This window comes from Peromyscus eremicus, chromosome X (genome assembly GCF_949786415.1).
Source record: "Peromyscus eremicus chromosome X, PerEre_H2_v1, whole genome shotgun sequence".
In the NCBI taxonomy this organism is placed as follows: domain Eukaryota; kingdom Metazoa; phylum Chordata; class Mammalia; order Rodentia; family Cricetidae; genus Peromyscus; species Peromyscus eremicus.
This window is the reverse complement of record NC_081439.1, coordinates 84462595-84478249: the sequence shown is the minus strand read 5'-3', so window position 1 is coordinate 84478249 and position 15655 is coordinate 84462595. Positions and strand designations below refer to the sequence as shown.

The 15655-nt window shown below is 43.3% G+C and overlaps 1 protein-coding gene and 1 non-coding gene across 2 annotated transcripts; one reads left to right on the top strand and one right to left on the bottom strand.

The window, feature by feature from the left end:
- Positions 1-9043: 9043 nt before the first annotated feature.
- LOC131899853 (transcription elongation factor A protein-like 4) lies at positions 9044-11064 on the bottom strand. Its single transcript, XM_059251323.1, has 2 exons — positions 10982-11064; positions 9044-9882 (listed from the first exon to the last, which is right to left on the bottom strand). The coding sequence occupies exon 2, from the start codon at positions 9857-9859 to the stop codon at positions 9293-9295; it is 567 nt and encodes a 188-aa protein (XP_059107306.1). The 5' UTR covers positions 9860-9882; positions 10982-11064; the 3' UTR covers positions 9044-9292.
- Positions 11065-13652: 2588 nt separating this feature from the next.
- On the top strand, positions 13653-13724 carry Trnaa-ugc (transfer RNA alanine (anticodon UGC)). The gene has a single exon. It is a non-coding gene; the product is annotated as a tRNA-Ala (tRNA).
- The last annotated feature ends 1931 nt before the right edge of the window (positions 13725-15655 follow it).

Here is a 15655-nt window from a genome sequence, read left to right as displayed (position 1 = left end):
CCCATGAATATATGATGATTTTTTTTGGCAAAGGTGAAAGGATTTTTTCAGAGGTAATATACTGATTTTGAGTTAATCAAAATGGAAATCTGAGCTGAAAAAAAAAATAGCTTACCAGTTAAAAATATACTTTGTGTTCATTTGGGAACTCCAGATGACCACCTCAGCTTTTTGATTTCTGTTGTATGCCTTGTAAGGCTTGTATTTGAAGATATTTCCTTACATATCTGCTGCTTTTCTCTATCTCCATCTGGACTTCCAGTCATTCCTAACCTTGGACACAGCACTGTGCCTCAGGAATAATACCCATGGATATCGTGGACCTCAAGGGGCTCCTCTGTCTCTGGCTGCTAGTTAGACTTGGCCACTGAGTTGGTCAGACTGCGCATGACATTGGTATGGCAGAAGGAAGAGTTTCAACCCTGGAAGAAATGGCTGAGGTGCCTATTTAACATATCAAAGCAGACCTGGCTGCCAGGTTCTTCCAGCATCCCTCAGTCCCTACCTGTTACACCTTCTGGCTGGCATACCTTGCCCCCTACCCTAAACTCTCCAGCCCAGGGGGCTGGGCTGCTCTTCCCTATATAATCCAAACATTTTGGTTAACTGCTTTCTTTATGCCTTTGGGCCTCCTGGCTGCTGCATCTGGTCCCCCTCCCTTCCCTTTCCTTCCCCACCAATCCCCTCACATGGCACAGCTCAGTCTGGTCATGTCCCTTTTGGACCCTCCTAGATGGCTCCGCCTCTGGCTATGCTCTCCCACATATCTACAATAAACCTTCCCCTCCACCATATCTTGGAGCAGTCACATTTCTTTTGTTTCCCTTCCTTTCTGTTTCTTTTTTTTTCATTCATAGTTATCAAACATATGTTGTTACTTTCTAAATTTTCAAGAAGCTGGGTGTTGAATAGTTAGCAAAGACATAAGTAGCTAGAAATATATCTTAAATCAGCTTTTGTTAATCTGAGTAGATCTTTATAACCTTCAATTTTTATCGTAATTCAGAAATCCATAGCAATCCAAAATATTTTAGAGACCTGTTGTTTCCTTAGTCTAGAAAGGAGATACAGTGATAAGAGAGGGATCAGGAGGGCTGAGAAGTTTTATAATTGTTGCTTTATACCATGTGGTCATCTTAAGATGGTGAAGTAACATGGCATGTACCCTTTAACCTTAGTAAAGATGGCTGCCAGCCATATAGTTGGTGTTTAAAATATCTGCTTTTTAAAGGAGAGTTGAATCCAAGTTTTATATACAGTATATTCTAAACTACATACATAGGTACTTTCAATATGCTGTAGCAAATTAAAAGTACCTATGTATAGGTTTTAACTATAAGCCTTTTGTTATGTTTTAAACCAAATAGTTTTTTACAAATTTTACAGATTCTTTAACCACACCCAATGAGTTTATAAATCCTGAGATAAGAGTTTACAACACAATCTTAAAAGATTTTTTTGAGAGCAGAGGGTAAAGAAATCATAGAGATAAAAGATGTAGAAGTGGAAAATTGTAGAACCTTAGAGATAAGAGACTAGGATCATTTACTTGTGTGATGGCAGAAGCTTTTACGGTCTGTGAGAATTTGGAAATCAAGCGTGCCAGTGTTTGGCCATTGACCTATACGAAGGCCAAGCTGCAGTAATAAAACTGAGTCCATGGAGGAAGAGTGAGTTGCAAAGCATAATACCTCACAGGGGAGGGATGTTGCATAAGCTCCAAGAGGGAACTGATAGGAAAGCAAGCTGTGGGGCTGCAGGCTGGAGCTGAACAGGAGAGTACAGGGGGAACGGGAACTGGTAAAGAGACCCCATGCAGGTAAAGCAGGCCAGAACTTAGAGTATCTGAGGTGGATAAAGTGTCATAGTGACAAGAATTTCCATCCCTTGTCCTTATGATTGGAGCCCAGTGGTGGCAAGAGTAGCTTCCTGACACACTAATGCGGCTTTTGTAGTGACAGTAAACAAAGCAGGCAGCTTGGGGTGACACTTACCCAGTAGAGAAAGAGAAGGATAGTCCAGGGCCCAGAGAGATTCGAGAAAGCAGGTAGAAAGCAAATAGAGGGAGCAGAGGAATCAGACTCTAGAATCAGGAACCAAATTCTGTGAGTGCAGAAGCCAACAGGAACAAATGATCCTTACATACCTCAGGAGAGTCAGATCAGCCCCTTGCTTCGGGAGGCTGAGTTCCCAGAAGGGAGAGCATTTATGCCATTCCCAGGTTTTCGGCACCAATGAATGAAGAAAGAAATAAAAAGGAAGGGAAACGTGCAAGGAACATGACTGCTCCTAGGTACGGTGGAGGAGAAAGTTTATTGTAGATATGTGGGAGAGCACACCAGAGGCGGGGACACTTGGGAAAGTCCAAGGTGGACATGACCTTGAGCCATGTAGGAAGAGGGGAGAGAGGGGGACCAGGTACAGCAGCCAGGAGGCCCAAAGGTACAAAGAGAGCAGTTAACCAAAAGTCTGGATTGTATAAGGAAGAGTGGCCGAGCGACAGCTGGAGGGTTCAGGCTAGGGCGTGGGGTATGCCAGCCAGGACAGCCCTGTAGTTGATAGGGATTGAGAGAGAACCTGAAGGCCAGGTCTGCTTTGATATGTTAAATAGGCACCTCAGCCATTTGTTCCAGGATTGGAATCTAACAGCAGGAATCCATGAAAGTCAGAAGAGGACACCAGACCCCCTGGAATTGGAGTTTCAGGCAGTTGTGAGCCACCATATAGGTACTGGGAATTGAGCCCAGGTCCTCTGCAAGAACAATAAATGATCTTAGTCTCCAAGCCATCTCTCCAGTCCCTCTCTGCCCTTCTTGATGTTCTTCCAGAAGCTCCATGGGGAAGGCAAGGAAGAACTCGCATATGACTATTAATGCTCATTCTGAGAGCCTAAGTTCCCTTGACTGCAATCAAGCTAGAGAGTGGGTAAAATCTGACTTAGTGAGGAACTGGGGAGGGAGTGAGAAGGGGGGGTCGCTCTAGTTTGGGAATCAGCTTGGGTTCTTGATCCAGCCTGGATATTTTTGAATATGTGGCAGAAGTCATTTCACCTCTCTGGTCCCCAGTTTCCACCTCTCTGTTCTTCAATTTCCATCCCTGTGTTCCCCAATTTCTTCATCCTTGATGCGAGGACAGACACCCCCCTCACAAAGGCCATCTGAACATTAATGTGCAGGGTAGAGTATGGTCTTTGACTGGAAGCTGCATGCAGGATGGTTGTGGGTTCTCAGTGCCACATCTGGAGATAGAGAAAAGAGAATGCTTGGGGCGCAATACATCCTTGTCTATCCTCATGGGTTCCAGGTGGTGGGCAGGCTCAGTGACGTACATGAAGGCCCAGGAGTAGGACAGCTTCACCACTAGCAAAGTAGCTCAAGTAGTGATATACCTGCTCTGGGTGGCCTCAGGCATCTTTTAGTAGGGGCCTTAATCCAGAGATACAGGACAACAGTCTTAATGTTCCTTTGTTTCTCCAATGGAAAATTATAGGACAAAAATGACCAGATTCTATTCTAAAGATCAAGAAGATGCCAATTAATTCAATTTAGCAGCAAATAGACCTGAATGGGCAGATCTCTGTGAATACCAGGATGGGGAAGGTCATAGGAGTTCCCAGGAGCCATGTAAGATTGTGGTTGGTTAAGGATATCAATAGGGGCTACTCTAGCTGGAACTAGTGTTAGCCTCCCGACCTGGGGGCAGCAGAGGGAGTAGTGGATCCTCTGCAATGATAACCAGATCCCCATCACTTGGCAACAGTGCAGGCTGTTTGAAGTAGAGCCAATGTGCTCCTGTCTGATGCATCTGCCATTGTTTATCTAATGAACAGGCTTTCGAAGGTGTCTTGAAGGGTGAAAACGTTTTTCTCTGAAAGAAAGGCAAAAGCGTGAAAGGAAGGACAGTGAGGAGGCATTTCTAATTTGTAGAACAGTCTGTACATCTTGATTGCCATAGAAACTTGATATCATTATGGTGACCAAGGAGAGTAGAGCAACATTTTTTTTTCTGGTGTTTTTAGATCAGTTTTGATATTTGACTATTTCATAACTGTATGTAACTCTCGCCACACCTTTTCTCATCTCCCTCCCATTCCTATCAACCCCTCTTCCTCTCTACCAGTCTGATTCACAGCTATTGGTTTTGTTTTGTGACTGATTTAGTTTAAGCAGGGCCATCTATGTGACTATTGGATTAGAACTATCCATTGGAGCCTTGTGGGATCACACAACTAAAGTAATGACTGTCCATCCTCCTGAATCTATCATCAGTAAACAGTTTACCAGTGAGGAGTAGGGTTCTTCTTCCATCCATTCCTGACTGTTGATGGGCCCATGCTGGTATAGACCCCAGTGCAGTACTGAAGAGCAGTGTGACCTAGTGAAATGGTCAAATTGGAAATGCCTCCCCACAACCCTCCCTCTCATGCTTATTATTGTTTTATTGTTTGCTGGGACTGAACTTGGCTTCTTGCATGTTAGACCAGCAGTCTGTCACTGAGCTGCAACCCTGGTCCTCTTTCTACTTTTTCAATTTTGACACAAGATTTCACTAAACTGCCCATTCTGGCCTTAAATTCAATCTGCAGTCTTGAACTTGTGATTCTCCTGCCTCAACCTCTTGTATATGCTGGGACTTCAACTTGCCACACATAATTTAAATCAATTAAAATTTAATTCTACACAATTATCTTTTACTGTTTGTGCTGTATACTGTTTTCTTTGTTGAAATTGAGATTCAGGATGGTTCAGAAAGTAAAAGTGCTTGAAGTTTAAGCCTGACAAACTGAGTTTGATTCTCATAACCCAATCATAGGTGGAAGAAATCAACACTACAGTCACTACAGTGTTCTCTGATCTCCACATGCATACCTTGACACACACACACACACACACACACACACACACACACACACACACACAATAATAAAGTTTTAAAAAATTAAAAACTGACATTCAACTGAATATCTGTATCTTCATTTGCTAACTGTGGCAACTCTCAGGAATCTCTAAATTTAACAACTGTAAGGAGTCTTCCAATGAATAGACTCATGAAAACCAAGCAGATCAGATTGTTAATAAAGGTAAAAGCTGACAATGTCTGGCTGTGATGGTTAAATTTACACCAACTTGACTGAGACAACTGTCAGTAGTAACGGATGGTAAAACATTTCTGAGTACTTTATGTTTCTGTAAGAGATTAAAATTGGAGTCAATAGACTGAGTGTGATCCATCTTCAACAGTGTGAGCAGGCTGCACTCAACCTATGGAGAACCCACATAGCACAACACAGCAAAAGAGTATATTGGTGCTTTCTTGTAAAGCTTCAACATTTGTCTTCTCCTTCTCTGAGTTTTTGGAACTTCAGGTTCTGGCCCTTCAAATTCTGGAAACTTGCACCAGCAACTACCTCTTGGGTCCTTCAGTTTAGGGCAGAGAGTTACAACATAGGCTCAACTCCCGTGGTATTTAAACCTTCAGACTCAGTCTGACCTGCAGCACTGGCCTTCATAAGGATCCAGCAGCAGGTTGCATGTCATATGACTTCTTGAGCTTCCATGGTCACATGAGCCCCTTCCATAATACTTCTGTTTTAAACCTCTATACATTTGTTTTGTTTTGTTTCTGTTTCTCTGGAAAACCCTAATGCACTGGTATGGTAGAGTGAAGGGACAATGGGCAATTATGCATTGTTGGTATTGTTAAATAAGTTAATTTAGGAGGTAGCATTAAGTTAAAATGACTCTTGCCCCTTGTGTTTCTACATAAGCAAAACAAAGGCCAATCCAATGTCAATACTAAAATGAGCATTGGCCTTAATCAACATGAAGCCATAAAACTAACCTCTAATTTGCTTTAACCAATCAAATATATATTATTTCACATCCTTTTGTGAGAAATTCATAAAATGTACCCCTCATTACTGCTTCACTTGACTCCAAAGCCCCTGTAGTTTCGAACTATTGTATTCATGAATTTCTGTCTACACAAACTGTTAAAAATTTAATGTGCCCGACTATGTCTTTGAACACTGCCTAGTGGACACATCTGCTTTCTCTGGATATTATTTCATTTAATAACATGAAAGGCTATTGACCTAGAAGTCCTACTTCCAATAATAAGATAATATCAGTTAAGAGTTTAGAAAAGGATTGTAAGGTGATACTCATCTGCAACCAAGCTGAGTATCTCTGGCCACATAGTTCTCCATCTCCAGGGAGGAAAGGTAGCTAGTACCTATGGAGCAGATTTTTAAGAGGAGCCCAGCTTCAAGTTCTTTTCATGAGTGTCCAATTGAATGTATGACAAATCCTGCTAGTGAGATAGCACTATCCTCTCTTCATACATGTGTATGACTGCACAGCATGTTATCCTAATCACAGAAATGGATGGATGGCAAAAGTTCAGTTTCCAGCTGCCAGCCATGTCCTGGGAGAGAAGCTGCCAGTTGTGGCAACTTGAGTTCCTGGTGGCAGGTCCCACATATATGCATCTTCAGCTTACTAAAAGTGTATATACAAGCTTGATATATTAACTAAAGATAAATTGTAATTATATCCCATAGCAATGAGTATGACTAGCACTGACATCCTTAATTTAATTTTTGTTTTTGTTTTGTTTTGTTTGAGAAAGGGTCTCTCTATATAGCTCTAACTGTCCTGAAACTATGTCCATCACTATGTCCAACAGGCTAGTGTTGAACTCACAGAGATCCAATGTCTCTGACTGTCAAATGCTGGGATTAAAGGTGTGTACCACTAAACCCAGCTACTTCTTTGATTTTAAACACCATTCTCCAACAAAAGGTATCACAAATTTTTGGTGAAATGGCTGATTCTAGGAATTGGATAGAAAATACACAAGGTAAGACTAAGCATCTTTTGTTGCAGCTGTTTGAGGGATGGTCTTGCTATGTAGCCAAGGCTAGCCTGACAGTATAATTCTCTGAGATTAGAGGTATGTATCACTATGCCTGGCTAGAGCATCTAGTAGTATAGGAACATAGAAACTACATTGCACAATACAAGCATATGAGACCAATAGAAAAGACCACTGAAAGAGCTCCAAATGACCAAAGAAGAAATCATTAGAGAAACAAAAATATGTGAAGTAGTATTGCATGGAAATATTGGGATACGTGAATAAATGAAGAAGAGGCAAATATCATCTGCAGAAGAATTACAAATAATTTTAAAACTCTTTCATTAAGATAGAGCATAATTCTCCTTTCTGAAAGTATAGGAGTGCAAGAATGACTATTTTGTAGGGGAAAGCTTTGAAAGGGAGAAATTTTTTAAAAAGCAACATCTCCATAGAGAAACCTCACACAACCTACATCATTCTGTGAGAAAAGTTATTTAACATGAATAGTGATAAGTGAAATGAACTATATGTAACCTTTATATGATGTGAGGAGAATGGCAGTTTCTCTCTGTGGTATGTCCTCATGAATCACATTCATTGTCCATATAAACACAGACATATACACACAAAAAAAAACACTAGAAAGCAAACAAAATATGAGGCAATTAATACTTGACAAGTATTTCTAAAAAATATTGAGGACAGCAAACACAAACAAAAAAGTGTGAGAAACTCAAACAACCAAGAAAACCAACTTATGGAGAGATAATGACAAAATATAATATAGCAATGTGGAAGAAATAGAGAAGGGATGTCCTGAAGGATATGAATGAAATATGTACTTTGGGAAGTAGTGATGTATTCATTATGACAAATGAATCATCATAATGATGGGCTCCTATACCAGAGAAAGGACACTGAAGACTGTGAATATGGCACATTGCTCAGTATCTAATAAAGCATTAGTATTGGTCAGGTTTGGCAAATGAACCATCCTAATAAAGGGCTTTAGAAACAGTAGATACCTGCTATGGAGTACATGGAAACTCCATGTCATTTTTGTAATAATTCTGGAAACATACACAAGTGTTCCCAAAAAAAAAGCGTATTTTGCCAGGCAGTGGTGGCACACACCTTTAATCCCAGCACGCGGGAGGCAGATTTCGAGGCCAGCCTGGTCTACAGAGTGAGATCCAGGACAGGCACCAAAACTACACAGAGAATCACTGTCTCAAAATAACAAAAAAAAAGGCCTGTTTTAAAACACGTGCAAGTATAGAAACTAACACTATACAGATAGAGGTGGTGGTGACAGGTCTGCGGAAATGGAAACAGAGGGCTTGATATGAGTTTCTGCGGAAGCAGTTCCTGAGAAAAGGCATGTGAGTACTCAGATCAGCGGGGAGAACAGCACAGCACCTGTGCATTCATGGTGTTTCCTGCACCATTCTCCTCTAAGATTCCGGGAGGGGCCGTGTGGAAATAGACAAAACCATAAAGAGTCGCCATGAATCTCATGGATTATCAAGACCCAAATGATAACTGGGTCCTACCAACGAGGGGAAGATAATTTTATTGGAGTCAGATTGGGAGTCTCTACCCTGTGGTTGGGCTAAAGGATTCCTTTCTCATGAAGAGCCTCCAGATCACCCCAGTGTCCCCAGAGGAGGGAGGAACTGTGACAAGAGGCATAGGACCAGGGAGACATGGCATGGACTCGCAGTTATCCGGACTTACTCCCGGGCAAAGTGGAGACCTCTCTTAGCCCAGCCACAAGTGTCTGACCAAGTTCGAGAGTTCTGAGTGCAGGAGAGGGGGAAAGGAGCAAACCATGGCCGTTCATATTCTCACTGCTTCCTACACTCCTCTCCACACCCTTGCATGGTCAGATTTATCCCCATTTCACAGGTGGTAAGGCTCTGCCTTACAGCACTAAAGGAGAGATTGATTCTTCCACCATGGAGCTCCAGGAGTAATACAAACATTGCCTCCTATTTTACATCCAGAAAACAAAAAACGCAAGGACTGCACTCCCCACATGCACAGTGTTCTGACTGCTTAGGGCTAGTTCCCAACTCCTGTATCTTATGCCCAGAAGGAGCAGCCATCTTAGGAGACAATAAACTATTGACAAAACGAAAAAGAACCACACAAGTAATTTTCAGACTTGTTTGCTCGCTGTACATTACTATCTGTTGCAGTTTGACAGAAGTAGGCTGATGCCACATAGAGGGTTCTGAGGCTCATGTCCTTGAATTTGACAACACACTCTGAGTATTACTCTTTCCACGCAGTGAGGGGAAACCGACTACACTGGAATCTGAACATGGCAGGCAGAAGGCTCAAACAGGCTGCAGCTACCAGGAGGAAAGCCTCAATCGAAGCAGCAGCATAAGTTAGAGCACTCTGCCCAGCAGATGCTGCCCTGGAACTAAACATAAGGGATGTCTTCAATGTCCCTTCGCGGGGCCCTGCAGCCACCCCTGAATTCCCTCGGGCCCCTTGGGTAGAAGGGGTCCTGCAAACTTCTTTGCATCCAAAAGATCCGCCCCATCTTCTGCTTGTTCTTTCTCTCCTCCTCCTTTACCCTTGCCATGTCGTCAAATTCTCTAATCATGTCCTCATTGCTGAAGTGCATATCGTGGATGGCCTCTTTATACTCCTTGAGGCAATGGGCCAGCCCCTTGTTGGTTTTTCTTTTGGCTTTTCTGGGCAGGAGGTCCTCAGCTGGGCGCTTGCCTGCAGAACTTCCTTTACTTTCTGGCTTTGCCTGGCTCTCTGGTCTTCCTTCCTGTTTTGCTTTTCTCTCAGGCTCTGGCTGCTCCTGGCGCTTTGGCAGCATCCCCTCATCTCCTGCCTTTGCCTGGCTTTCTGACATTTCTTTGTCTCCCAGAGAAAAGGCTACTTCTGTCTGTCCGTCCTCCTGTGGCGCTTTACCCTTTTCCATCTGTCCTTGCATCAAAGGCATTCCTTCCTTCTCCCTCGAGACTTCTTCCATGTCCAGATTTTTATTTTCCTGTCCTGGGGGTTTAGGAGGGGGTGGGGTGGGGAAAGAGGAAATAGAGAGGACACCGAGACTGAGGAGCAGCACGGAAGGCACATGCATCTGGTCTTTGCATCTTGCCCTTGAGAATGGTTCTCTAACCAAGCCTGTCTGCCCTCCAAGTGTGCCTTCTGCCTGCACCCCACCCGCACAGGTGAGGGAAGGACACACCTGCAGGAGCTGCCACCTTCTCTGTGCCCCTCCACTGTAGCAAACACTGTGGAATAGGGCGGGGGTGCGCAGTGGAGCCCCGATTCTGCCTGTTTCCCTGTCCAGGCAGCTGCTGTACACTGACCTGCAGGGGTTCAGAACAGATCGCCCCTGCTTTCCAGGGGTCCCGGCAAGCAGGCATCAGCAGGCTCCAATATGCTGACAGGGCACAGGGCAGGGTCTGTGCACTCAGTGAAAAGCTGTGACCAGGAAACTGTCCTGGATTCAGGACTTGTCCTCCTCCATCCCTCCCTGCTCCCCAGCAGCCATTTCTTTTCAAGCCTTGAGCTCAAAAGGAGGACACTCTTCTAACTACTTTGGGGTCTGTGTCTCCCTGCCCTGGCTGGAACTCAAGAGCCCACCTTGGCGCTGAACAGCGTTTGGGTCAGGCATGGCAGAAGGTTGTTTTTCTTTCTTTCTTTCTCTCTTTCTTTCTCTCTTTCTTTCTTTCTTTCTTTCTTTCTTTCTTCCTTCCTTCCTTCCTTCCTTCCTTTCTTCCTTCCTTCCTTTCTCTCTTTCTCTCTTTCTCTCTTTCTTTCTTTCTTTCCACGCTCTCTCTTAGAGGGCTCCTCCTAGCCCCGGTCCAGAACTGAGACTCCAAAGAGGGGCAGAGAAGGGGCAGCGAAGGCAGCTAAGATATTGGGTGGGGTGTAGCAGGCAGGCTGGGATACTTGGGGGATGTCTGCCTCCTCTGCCCTCTGCCCAGCGGCTGCAAGCTCCCCAGTAGCCTCCATTTCCCATTGCCTCTTCCGTCTACACCCAAGCCCTCCTCCCTTGTCCCAAACTCCACCTCCAATCTTTCCCTCCTAGCGCCCAGCTGGCCTCACCCCGCAGCATTCGCCTCTAGGAGCAAAGCCTCACACTGACCTGAGAGAAGCAAGAACAGTAACCAGGAGCCCAGGGACTTGAGAGATGGCTCTGGGACAGAGCCCTGGGGAGCGAGGGCGGGGCACTCCAGCTGGCAAGTCATGTGACAGCATCCCAGCACCAGCCTTCCCTGCTCTTGCATACTAGCAAGAGTCAGTGTGTCAGTCACACAGCACCTCCTTGAATCTGGTGTCCCTCACCTCTTGGGTGTGTCTGTTTCTCTGGTGGGAAAGTTGCTTTTACAAAGAATTTTATTCAATACCAGTTTTTTTTTCTTCATTTGTACTGGGCATTGTGATGCAAGAACCTTGACAATGTGGCTTTCAATTCTATTACAAGATCAGAATCACAGAGGCAAGTCCTGTAACTGAATTGAATGTGTGGACAGTAGGATATTTCGCTTTTGAGAATAAAGTAGAAATTTGTCTCACCATATGACAATTCCTAATTTTATTGTCTGACTTTTGTGCATTTTCTAATGGAAAAGGAAAAGTACTTATATTTGAGCTAAGTGAAAGAATGATTCATTTAAACGGGAAATGGAGTATGCAAGAGGCAATGATGTGACCCTGGATGAAAACAACCGTCATCAGCCATCCTTCCAGCACACAGCTTGAGTAACCAAAGCACACCTCTGCACCAATCTTCCAGACTGAAAGACTAATCACCTTCCCATTAAATATATCTAATCTGCCCTCTATCTATGATGTTCCATGCCCAGCATCCAGCTGCCTGGTCCCCTGCTCCATCTTCTCAAAAAATTCCTGAGGCCTTAGGAGCTTTAAAAAGATCTCCATCACAAAGCTCTCTCACTTGCATCTCTGACAAACAAATGATGTTGTGTGACTCCATTGCTTTAACAAGTTGTAAACAAGGAGTCCCTGTTGTTATGTGGGATGCCCCTCTCCCTGGCTTCACCTGGCCTTGGGGAGGTTCCTTTACAGTAGTCTTGAAACCTCATTAATAGACTATGTTGCCTCTCTTCCAAAAGACAGAAATGGCCTTCTGAATGGAGACAGGCCACTCTCTCCCTGGTAAGAGTTAATCCAGGTGGGTCATCCAACCTGGAGTCCAAAAATGGGGATCCTTCCTCCAAAGCCATACTAAAAAGCAAAAGGGGCCATACTGATCCCTTCATGAGGTAATGTGCCTCCCCTTCCATAAGCCCTGCTCCTCTGGCAGTCTCCCACAGAGGTGCAATCTTGCAGTCTCTAGAATCCGCCCACTTTCCTCTCTTTTCTAGGTGTGCTTTCACTAACCCTCTTTCCTTCCCTGACACTGTGAGCTTCACTCTTTCTCTAAAGCTCCCTCCCTACCGTGTGGCTGCTTATGAACCCTGTGTGTCAGCCATGCAGACTTAATTCAGATGGGACAGCTTTCCTCTTTTTCTGCTCTTCTCTTTCCTCAGGGCAGCTGAGGAGATTTTCAATTTACCTACCTTGAAGCTTTTCAGGTTTTTCTTTCTCTGTTTTCCTCCTTAGGTTTATTTATTTTATTCTCTGTGTGTGTGAGTTTTCCCTGCATAAATGTCTGTGTACCACTTGGGTGCCTGGTAGGCAAAGAGGTCAGAAATGGCATCAGATCCCCTGGAATTGGAGTTGTGCATGGTTTGAGACTCCTGGTGGATGCTGGGAACCAAACCTGGGTCTTCTGCAGGAACAAGTGCTCTACAGACATTAGGGTTTCTCTTTTAAACTCTAATGTCATTATTCACCAGAGGCTAGAGAGATCTCTCTGTAGTTAAGAGCCCTTGTTCTTGTTGAAGACCCTTGGTCAGTTCTCAGAACCCGTATGGAAGATCATAATCATCTGTAACTTCAGTTTCTGGAGATCTAACACACTCTTCAGACCTATTCCAGTACCAGACACCCAAAGGCTATACATGTATGTATTCAGGCAAAATACCGCTACACATAAAACAACATAAATAAATCTAAACTTTTATTGTCATCAAATATCCATTGAGTCTTTTTAAAAATTGCATTATTAAAGAGACCAAATACCTCAAGAAGATTTGTGGATTTTTCTGGACTCAATATGTCGATTTTATAATTGTTTTTGTTTTTAATATCTTTATGAGATACATAAACGTATAGAAAGAAAGAGCATATTAGGGTTTTATAAAGAACTAGTTTCCTCAAATTTAGTTATTGGAATAAATGAAGTGATAAATAGTATGTGGGAAAGTTATGGAATAAGATGACCAGCCCGGCCAATATTAGAAAAAAATACTTTTTAAGGCATGTTTTAAAAGAGAATAGAGATATGATAAGGAAGGTTTGAGGAAACTACTCATGCTCTCAGATATGATAGCATATTGCTAGTGAGCAAGACATAATTATTAATTCCACATGATAGTATCAAGTTGAACTAATACTACAACATAAAGTTGAATTAAAATTGATGGGCCTGAATAATTCAAAATATTATTTATTGTTATCCTGCCTTGTTTTAAAAAGCTTAAGGCTTATTATTATTATTATTGATTTCATTATTTCTAATTGAATATAGGTTATTTTCTTATCCACTAAACGTCTTAAAAATCCTATGAACACAGAAGCCATGAAATATACTCAAAGGACCAGATACATACAGACTCTTGCAGACTCTTAAGAATGCCGGTGTACTATGTCTGCTTCATATAGGCTTTTATCAGGGAGTCGCACAGCCTGGGGATGTAGCTCAGCGGTAGAGCACATGCTTTGCATGTATGAGGCCCCGGGTTCGAGCCCCGGCATCTCCAGCACTTCCTTTTTCTTTTGCAGGGTGTTCCTGCAAAAGGTGTCCCAGACTTTAACTTCCTCCAGGAGGCTATAAATGCAGAGCTAATTATTGGATGGAATTGCTCATCTCTCACAGTGACAACAATGTGACGACATTTCCATGGAGACCAAAATAGTCGGGTGAGTAGAACGTGGTCATGCCTCCAGGGATATGTTTTGTTCACAAAACAAAAAAGCAAAGCTCTGCTTTCCTGCTGGTGGCAGTTTCTCTAAGGGGTATGCTTTCTCGGGTGATAACAAGGGTGAAGAGTTCTTGCTTTGAGAGAAAGGAAGGGAGGGCTGGGCAGAACCATTCCTGCTTACTGAACAGGGGAAGCATTGCTGTTGTCATAGAAACCTGGGTTCATTATGAAGACTGTTTTCAATGTCGATCCAGGAGGTGTCCTGGAAAATGAGCATTGTTGGTGTTTGGACTGAGCTGAGCTTATGGATTCCTGGAGGTGAGCACTGGATTCTTCCTGAGGTTGGAGAGGAAGATGCAGGGATCCCAGACCCAAGTAGGTTCACCCCCACTTCAGGATTTGTAGGAGTGTGTCTCCAGAAGGAGAGAGACTTGAGACTATTGTGCCTCTTCAGTGTGCTGTTCTGTGCAGGGGTGTGCTGGAGTCATTGTCCGGGCTAGGTGTTCTGGGGGAGGAAGCAGGAGGGACACAAGATAGTGTGAGCACACTCTGATCCCAGTTTCCTGTTCTGTGAGAAGGGAATGAGATTGCTCACTCAGGATCGGTAGGACACTAAGTGGTAAAGCCTAAAGAGAAGTCAATGATTACCCTGCATGTCTCAGATGATTATTTCAATATGCAGTTGGTTAGAGGATTTTCTTTTTCGTTTTTAGTAGTTTGAGGTTTTATTTGCTTTTGAGACAGCAATTCACTGTGTCCTATCCTGGTTGAGAACTCTCAGTCATTCTCCTGCCTCAGCTGCCTCCTGAAGGGACTTCAGGTGTGGAACACAGTGTACTTGGCACCAGTTTGGGATTTTAATTTCCATTTTTGTGATACCCACCCTCCAGGTGGCCCTGGTCTTTACTCAGAATCCGTGCCATGATGCTCTCTGCATATGGCATTAATATTTCTAATGAATCTCTTACAAAAAGGACAGTCCTATCAATGTCCCCTTGAACAATACACCTGAAACCTTTCCCATTCCTCAATTTCTATTTTCTGCCTGACTTTTGTGAGCTTTTCTGTATGATTCATAGAAATTCTTTATTGAATATATGTTTTTCTAACTTTTCTCCTAGCCATAGAGTTATCTTCTCAGTTCTCATCCATCCTCTGGAAGAGCGGGAGATTTTAAATTGTAAGACTTCCACCTTCTCCAGTTCTTCAATTATGGTTTTTATTTGGTGTCTTATCTGTGAAATCTTCACTTAGTCCCAGAGACAAGGATGTTCTTCTGTGTGTTCTCTTTGACATTTATAGGCTTATTTTTATATTTTTACCTCTCTAATTTATTTTGAGTGGTCTTTGCACATGATATGATTTATATTTATGTTTGTGGATATGGATATACACTTGCCTCCGCATTGTTTGCTGAAAGACCATCCTTTCTGCACCAAATTGCCTTTTCTTCTTTGTCCAACACCAGTTCTCCAACATTCCAGGCATGGTACATATGCCAATATTCCCAGTGCCTGAGAGGCTGCAGCAGCAATATTGTCAGTTCTTTTCAGCCCAGACTCTGCACAGGCTTGATGTCAGCAAGGGATACATAGGAAAATGTTGGCGCACAGTAGGCAATGGTCTGTAAATGTGTGGGTGTAAGCACGGACAGTAGATTTTGGTCTTTCACTTGCCAACCTTGATTCCAATAGCATGCTGGCCCAATAGCTATAGGTTCATATGGAGATATCCTATCAGTCAACGCTGTTCTCTAACTTCGTTCTGTG